Below are 9204 nucleotides of genomic sequence, written 5' to 3'. Positions count from 1 at the left end.
ATTTAAGCAGGGTGTTGGCATCTATTCTTCCATCCCAAATCGTACAATGTAATGAAGATCACATTTCAGATGTGCATGTGAAACCAATCATCTTGCACACATTAGTTGAGGCCACTTAATACCAGAAACCAGAAACTACGCCCCTTTCCATGTTTAGGGTTTTCTTTTCTTTCCTTAGGAACAAAGGGGACACCATCAGCATATTTCTCCTTTCTTAATAAGATTATGAAGTTCTCTGCTGAACACAAGAAATTCCAAACCAAGAATAAACCAAAATGCCTTTCTCTAGATGATTTTGGGCTGGAAATAACTGGCAAACATTCATAATCAACATTATGACTGCGTTAGATAAGGAAGAAGTTCTTTACTGTGAAGGTAGTGAGGAGCTGGAACAGGGTTGCCCAAAGAAATGGTGAATGCTCTGTCCCTGGCAGTGTTCAAGACCAGGTTGGACGGGGCTTGGAGCACCCTGGTCTAGTGGAAGGTGTCCCTGTCCACGGCAGGGGGTTGGAACTGGATGATCTTAAGGTCCTTTCCGACCCAAACCAGTCTGGGATTCTATGATTACGGAGGTAAGTGTGGAAACAATGAGTCCAAATTCCTGAAGGGGCAGATAACACAGAAGCGGTTTTGTAAATGAGGCTGAGCTTGATAAAATGGTGAGACCACTGCCACAAGAGTTTTAGGTTTGGAGAGATGATGATGGGGTTATTTATCTTGGAATAGCAGAAGACCTTTTAATGTTTCAAGAATTTGAGTCATACTAACCCTGAATAAAGTTGGTGTAATAGATAGCATAGGTGGTGGGAATATCTCCAAGACCTTCTTTGTTTCAGCTTTCTCTCCTGTGTTTCCTTATTAAAAGTGTGTGTTGGGTGGGTACTTGGCATAACCACAGTTCTTCTAAGTTTTTGCAATTCCACAATCAAACTTGCTCATCACACACTGTAGAAGGATTTACTAACATGGGGCTGGCCTGAGGCACAGGAAAAGTGGGAAGATGCCTGGAGCAGCAAGATCTGGGAATGGGAAAGCCAAGCTATTTGGCAAGAAAATAAGTTGTGGGCTTGCTGTCACACGTGGAGAGGGTTGGCTCAGAACAGAGGGGATTCTCCATGGGCCGTCTTCCCTGAATGGATTGGGATGGCGAACCTGAGGAACTCCCTTGACCCAAACTTTCATGACCTGGCTCTGTTGCTCTTGTGAGACCCCACTTGCAGCACTGTGTGCAGTTCTGGTGTCCTCAACATAAAAAGGACATGGAGCTGTTGGAGCAAGTCCAGAGGAGGCCACAAGGGTGATCAGGGGCTGGAGCACCTCCTGTATGAAGACAGGCTGAGAAAGTTAGGGCTGTTCAGCCTAGGAGAAGAGAAGCTGCGTGGAGACCTCAGAGCAGCTTCCAGTGTCTGAAGGGGGCTACAAGGATGCTGGGGAGGGACTCTTCATTAGGGACTGTAGTGACAGGACAAGGGGTGAGGGGTTCAAACTGAAACAGGGGAAGTTCAGATTGGAGATAAGGAAGAAGTTCTTTACCGTGAGGGTTCTGAGGCACTGGCACAGGGTGCCCAGAGAAGTGATGAATGCTCCATCCCTGGCAGTGTTCAAGGCCAGGTTGGACAGAGCCTTTGGTGGCATGGTCTGGTGTGAGGCATCCCTGGCAGGGGGATTGGAATTGGATGATCTTCAGGTCCTTTCCAACCCTAAATATTCTATGATTCTGTTGTCTTCTAAGTGCTCCCACCACCTCGGTCTGTAAAGGGCAGGGAGAGGAGAGAGGGAGGCAGTGCACTCCAACCCTCAGCCCCCTGAAAACCCATAGCTTGGGCAGAGGTATTACAGTGCCAAAACCCCAACCATGTGTTTGCAGTGAGTAAGGGGTTGCAAATCAGCTCTCCACTTCTCTTCCTCCTGATAACCTCTGGCCCTTCCTGAGGGTAAAAACCCAGAGGAGAAAAGTACACGAGGTTCAGTGTCTTGCTGTTCACAGATTGTTTTCTTCCCTAGGATTCGTGGAAACCACTGATGTAGCTCAAAGAACCGCAAAACCGAAGAAACATCACCAAGCTGAAAGGCAAGGCATAGCCACTGGGATTATTTAACACCCCTGGGTTTACGCATCGTGCCTAACCGCAAATCACCTGGCTTAAACAAATCTCACAAGTTGTCCACTATACAAAACCTCATTTTCTTCTCCAAGGAACATGAAAAGAGATGACGGCATGGCAGGAGGTGGGGCCTGCTTTGTAACCCATTTGATTTGTTTATAGCTCAATCAGACTCGTTCTTCCAGTAGAATTGGATTGGGGGTTAGAATCGGTATATGGCAAGCCACCAGGCCGTGAGCCATTAAAGCCACAGGTGAAGAGTGGTGGCAGCCCAGTGACCAGGAGACAAGGGTCTGTGCAAGATGAAGCTGTTTCTGTCTCTTCTGTTGGTTGCCATTGCTTGCATGGAGTTTGGTAAGTTCCTGCTCTGATTTATCTGTGGACATGCAGCATGATGGATGGGATCGACCTTTTCCCTCTCAAATCCATGCCTCTCACTTTGAGCAGTTTTCAGCAACACAATCTGCCTTTGGAATATCTCCAGCCTGTCAGATGTTAAGGACCATCATGGTCTCATTGGGATTGTTAGTTCAGGCTCTTTAGGAAGCGTTACAAGGCAAAGTGTAATTATACCGTGTAATTTCTTTAATACAAATCTCAGCTCTCACTTTCATGTGTTCTTGCTCCATTTCACTCTCATCTTTCTATAAGAATTATATTACTTGGTAATACAAAACCAAATATAAATATAAGTATAAATAGAAACAGAAAGAGAATTAGAAATAGAAATCCATTTTTGGAAATATTTAAATATATATTTCATAATAAAAATATATAAAATATATATATTTAACTTTTGGTTCCTGTTTCAATACTTAACCCTGAAAGTCACCCAGCCAGTTTAATGCAGTGTGTGTTATACGTTGTAAGTGTGGCTTATTAAGCTTCAGCCGTTTAGAAGTGGGAAAGATGGGCTGGGACACAAAGCTGGTGGCCCAGGTAGTGCGGGGCTGATGTTTCTAGCTCTACGGTTAACACACTATGGTTAACACACTATGGTTTGCATGTAGTCAAAGACATTTTCAGCTTGGAAGACAACCAAGTGCGAAGAATTTTGTGGACTTTCCTCAGGGACTTCCTCTTTGCAGGAGGATTTAAGAGTTTGTCACCACAAGGAGTGACTCCCACCATCCTTCCTCCCTCCTTTCTGTCCCTATCTCCTTGCTGGAGGGGGTAGGCTTGAATCAGACAGTCAGGGTTGGGTAGACAACCACCCCTGATATTGGCAGTGACCTATATGGGATGTGGAGGAAGGGATCAAGCCCTATGAGTTTAGGCTGTCCAGGTATGCCATGCAAATCTTGCCCTTCTGTTTCCATCAGTGGGATTCCGTTGTTTTTTCTCCATCACCATCTCCATGAAGCCAAGCACAGAAGGATGTTTGGGATATTGGTGTTTTCATTCCTTAAAAAACAGGGAATCCCCTCATTGCAGGCAGACCCACATGAGTGGTGATGCCATAACCTCCACTGATGGAAGGTGACTGCATAGTGGAAAGGACATCCTGGCATAGATTCCCCAGCCTTCCATGCTTCCACCAGAATAAATTCTTGCACAAAACCTTCATTTTATACTGATGATCCCAAGCTCAGAGTTGGTGTTACCCTGGTTGGCCAAGGTAACTCCTATGCAGGATCAGTGCAGGAGCTGTTAATGGGGATATTAGAGATATATATATATCAGGTACAAGTAAGAAGTTCTTTACTGTGAGGGTGCTGAGGCACTGGCACAGGTTGCCCAAAGAAGTGGTGAATGCTCCATCCCTGGCAGTGTTCAAGGCCAGGCTGGACAGATCCTTGGGCAACATGGTCTAGTGTGAGGTGTCCCTGTCCATGGCAGGGGGTTGGAACTGGATGATCTTAAGGTCCTTTCCAACCCAAACCATTCTATGATTTTACATTTGCATGCTTTACACAACTCTTCCAGGTCCAGGCACTGTAAAGTGTGATTTTATCTGTGCCTGGTTGGGATGCGGAGCAGTGTTAGGACCTTTTCCTTTGTATTTCTTTCCTTCTTATGTAAGAGCATTTTTCCTCCTCCACCATTGGGCCTGAAAGCTGATTCTGCAGGGGAGGGACAAGCTTTATTTTCTTTCCAAAGAGGAACACAAATCCTGTGGCTTTGATGATGTATATATGAATATATGATGATATATATATGAATATAATAAAATCTGAGCATAATGATGAAGCTTGCTCCTTAAAGCTGTATTTGACAGCTGTCAGACGCAGAATTAATGCAAACAAAACAGCAGCCCACAATGGGCAAACAGAACCAGAAAGTTTGCTTTGAATAGAAGGAAGAGAATTGCTGTGTCTGTTTTGAAAAGGGCTCCTTCTGGCTTACTAGGTAGGGTGAAGTTGCATTGTCTGTTTTCATAAGGTGGCTTGCTTGCCTGAACCTGCTGTTGTGACACCCGGCTTTAGGCGTGCTGAGATAAACTGAATTGTTTCTCCTTTTCAATGGGGTTTAAAGGGATTTCAGCAGGGATGTCACACAGATGGGGTAAGAACTGCTTTCTAGAACAAAGAGGTACCAAAATGCATTGCTGTGCCTGTAAGGAACACACATGCAGGTACCTGGTGGGGTGGTGGAAGAGAGGACCCAGATCAACTGTTGGGTTCTTCAGAAAGAAAAGCAAAGTGCCCTGAAAAGCTTGTCCAGAAATGGCTTGGTGATGTGTTGGCTTGATATGTTTAGCTTGGAGTGATCTGGAAATACTGCATCACAACCAACTTGACTCTATAGTGTCTCTGTCTAAAATCTCTCCATCTCAAAAGACTTTAGGTACTGAAAGACCTGGGCTGTGGTTATTCTGTGTGTTTAGGAGCCAAGTGGCACCTGCAGGCTTGCATGGGTCTTTGCAGCTCAACAAGGAGGTGATGAAGAGCATCTACGCACTGGTGAAGTGCATAGATGAAGGATGAAGCAGGGTGGGTTTGATGACTTGGGTACCAAAGCCTGTTTCTATAGTCTCTGTTGAGAGCAGTACGTACCCCATGCATATTGTGGTCACTGTCATCTTTTGAAAATGACTTCTCACACATTCTTCTCACAAAACCAGAATCTCTGCAAAAAGCAAGGATTGTGCTTAATTTGTTCTCCTGGCTCAGTAAATCTGATGGAGACAGTTCCTTCTCTCTGGGACACTCTCCTATCTGAGAGCTCCCAGTCTTTGGAAAGAGCTGACAGACTGGACAGCATCAAATGAAGTTCTCCCTGCTGTAACTCACATTCAAGTCTAATTTTTCTGTGTACCCAGATCCTTCACCAAGGGGAAGTCATGCTTGACCAACTTCATGAACCCCTATGATGAAGTGTCTGGCCTGGTAGATGAGGGGAGAGCAGTGAATATTGTCTATCTGGACTTCGGGAAGATCTTTGACACTGTCTCCTATAGAATCCTCATAGACAAGCTGTTGAGGTATTGGGCTGGATGAGCAGACAGTGAAGTGGATTGAGAGCTATCTGGATGGCCAAGATCAGTGGGTGGTGATCAGCAGCACAAAGTCCACTTGAAGATTAGTAACTTAACCCAGTATTGACCCAAAAAGTCAATGCTGGGTCCAGTCCTGTTTAACACCATCATTAATAATCCAGATGATGGGGCAGAGCTCACCCCTAGCAGGCTTGTGGGTGACACAAAAGTGGGAGGAGCGGGTGATGCACCAGAGGTGCCATCAAGAGGGATATTGACAGGTTTTAGAACTGAGCTGATAGGAACAGCATGACATTAAACAAGGACAAGCGCAGAGTCCTGCCCATAGGAAAGAACAAACCCATGCATCACTATATGCTGGGGGCCATCCAGCTGGAAGGATTTGGGGGTCCTGGTGGACACCAAGTTGAACATGAACCAGCCATGTGTCTTTGTGGCAAAGAAGGTTACTGGTGTCTGGATTGCATTAGATGAAGCACTGCAGGTGGAGGGAGGTGATTATTCCACTCTACTCAACATTGGTGAGGCCACATGTGGGGTCCTGTGTCCTGTTCTGGGCTTCCCAGTGCAAGAGAGACATGGACAGACTGGAGAGAATTCAGTGAAGGGCCACTTCCTCTGAGGAAAAGCTGAGAGAACTGTAACTGTTCAACCTGGAGAAGAGAAGGCTCAAGGGGGGAATACTTATTAATGACTATAAATATCTGAAGGGAAGGTGCAAAGAGGATACAGCCAGACACTTTTCAGTGGTGCCCAGTGACAGGACCAGAGGCAATGGGCACAGGACACAAACAGAAACATGGGAGGTTCCCTTTGAACATCAGGAAAGACTTTATTACTGTGATGGTGACTGAACAGGAAGGTTGTCCTGGAAGGCTGGGGAGTCTCCATCCTTGGAGAAAGTAAAACCCCATCTAGACACAGTCCTAGGTAACTGGTTTTAGGTGGTTCTGCTTGAACATGAGGATTGGACTAGATGACTTACAGAGGTCCCTTCCAACCTTCATCGTTCTGTGATTCTGTGAGTTTGTGAGTCTATGATCTCTTTCTGATGCTCTTCTAATGCAAAAGCAAGAAGAAAAACAGATGCAAAGTAAGAACAGAGCTGAGGTATACCAGCTACAAGGTCTATTCTGAATCATGGGGACTTTCATGTGTGTGACTCTGTCTTGCTTGACTTGTTGCAATGGGTTTGAACCCACACCTGAGGCTGTGCTTTGACCACCAGTCTACCGAATTTCTCATTCCCATTGGTACAAATACATTTGTCTATTCCATCCTTGTTCTTGGTATAAGAATTTTGGGAAGATACCCTCCCCAGAGGTAGCTGAAGGGACACGGACAGAATATGGCAGTCCACGTAACGCCAGCCTATGTTTTCCCTCCTTGCAGGACAAACCTTGGAATGTTACACTTGCCTTGATCCTACCAGTGTCGATAAGTGTACGACAATCCAGACCTGCAAGAATAACGAAACCATGTGCAAGACTACTATGTATTCCCTGGAGGATGGTAAGGGCAATTAGTTCTTTATCCGTACTTTTAACACGAGTCAGTGTTTCTAAGGTGAAGACTGCCCATGTGGGAAGCAGAACCTGTTCTCCCTTAAATATGTAAGCCTGGAAGAGAACTTCTTTGAGGCATAGAGCAGCCTCCTGCTGCTGTGGAAAGCAGTCTTCATGTGCATGAATACTTACTGAATGCAAGCTCATAGTTAATGCTCAGTGTTGGGCATGGTTAGAAAAAACATGCTGACTTGAGCTTGAGATGTGGAGATAAAGAGTTCAGGCTCTCTGGGCCATTTACATGGTTGTGGGTCAAACAGTGCTCTCCTGACCTGAGAACTGTTTGTGAAAGCTAGTTGGAGTAGAGAGGCCAATAGAGACTTGGTAAAGTGGGGACACCAACTTCTGGTCATCTGATGGCCAAACACCTCTCAGGAAGGCATCATCAGTTGGACTGGTGACCCTACTGATCATAACCTGTCCAGACAAAGAAATGCACTGTGAAGGTGGATGCTTTCTCTTTGCATGGTCCTGCTCTGGCTGTGCATGGGAAAGTCAGGAGATTGTATGTAGAGTCAAAGCAGGGCAGAAAAAGAGCCTAACTGACCTTTTACACGGTAAAGCTGATCTAGACACAGCGGATGCAAAGTGCTGTTCAGCTTGTGGCCACTCAGTGGGAGCTGTTTCTTGCGCTCTTGATAGGAAGTAGACCAATTGTGTTTGAAGTGGAGCTAAGACCATGGTGGTGAAAGCACTTAGTCTTTCACTAGGGACAAGGGGACTTCTCCTCCATTCCTTCCATTCCTAACTCTTCCTCCTTTCTTTCTGTATTGTAGTTTATCCCTTCACGGGAGTCCTGACCGTCACCAAGATGTGCTCTCCCGTCTGCATCCCATCCGATGTGGACGGGATCGGTTTGACGCGCCCCGTCTCCTGCTGTTACACTGACTTGTGCAATGTGGATGGCGCAGCTAGTCTGAGGAGCAGCTTTGTGCCAGTTGTGATGCTAGCAAGTTGTCTCTGCATCCTCTTCTGGACTAGACTGTGAGGAGCTGATGGTGAGGTCTTTCATGATGAAGAACCCAGTGAAGAAGAGAACAAATCCCTTCTAGCCCAGCTTTTTGCTTGGGTGCCTCATCGACAACCATCAACAGCTCCAGGAATCACTTTAGTGAGCATCGTTTTCCCACAACCAAGAGAGAAACAAAACTCAGGAAGTTCTGACCTGAATTTCTTAATCCACTCAAAAGCTCCCACAAAATTAACTATGGAGTTTCTTTGCTGCGCTGATCTGGTTGGTTTTGAACTAAACTGTATGAAGTCTATTTAAAGCAGAATAGTCTTGCACTGAGAGCCTTCCATACCTCCTTAGAGCACTTTGTCCCCCCAGGTGTTAGCCAGTAGAACTGACCAAGCTTCTCAGATGAAACTCGGTTATGTGGCAGGGCCTCTCCACACCAGGCTTTTGGTCTGTCTAGATTCCCTTCTTGCACACAATAAGTTAAGGAGACACTTCTGTGTCCAAAATATGAGGCAGGAGAAGAAACCTCCCACGCCAGTGATCTAATCCAATGAGGCTGAAATCTCTTGTTTTCTGTACCCTGTTGAGCACAATAAAAAGAACGTTGTGTTAAAACTGTGGTGAGCACTGAAGTTATTTATAGTGCACATGTCCTTGGATGAATATTTTACAATTTTATAATTTTATTTTACTATTCCTTTTCTTCTCTTTTCTTCTTTTCTCTTCCCTTTACTTTCTTTTCTTTTTTTTTTCTTTTATTTTCATTTCTTCTCTTTTCTCTTCCCTTTTCTCTTCCCTTTTCTCTTCTCTTCTCTTCTCTTCTCTTCTCTTCTCTTCTCTTCTCTTCTCTTCTCTTCTCTTCTCTTCTCTTCTCTTCTCTTCTCTCTCTTCTCTTCTCTTCTCTTCTCTTCTCTTCCCTTCCCTTCCCTTCCCTTCCCTTCCCTTCCCTTCTTTTCTTTTCTTTTCTTTTCTTTTCTTTTCTTTTCTTTTCTTTTCTTTTCTTTTCTTTTCTTTTCTTTTCTTTTCTTTTCTTTTCTTTTCTTTTCTTTTCTTTTCTTTTCTTTTCTCTTTTCTTTTCTTTTCTTTTCTTTTCTTTTCTTTTCTCTTTTCTTTTCTTTTCTTTTCTTTTCTTTT

General features: G+C 44.8%; 1 protein-coding gene across 1 annotated transcript; it reads left to right on the top strand.

The window, feature by feature from the left end:
- Positions 1-2407: 2407 nt before the first annotated feature.
- Positions 2408-8097, top strand: LOC308217288 (ly6/PLAUR domain-containing protein 2-like; the record flags this gene model as incomplete). The annotated part of the gene is made up of 3 exons (XM_080610275.1): positions 2408-2459; positions 6937-7056; positions 7886-8097. The coding sequence occupies 3 exons, from the start codon at positions 2408-2410 to the stop codon at positions 8095-8097; spliced, it is 384 nt and encodes a 127-aa protein (XP_080466401.1).
- Between the last annotated feature and the right edge of the window lie 1107 nt (positions 8098-9204).

The sequence above is a fragment of the Psittacula echo genome (assembly GCF_963264785.1).
Source record: "Psittacula echo genome assembly, chromosome: 2".
NCBI lineage: Eukaryota > Metazoa > Chordata > Aves > Psittaciformes > Psittacidae > Psittacula > Psittacula echo.
Note: the sequence above shows the minus strand (reverse complement) of the source record. Positions and strands in the feature narration are given on the sequence as shown.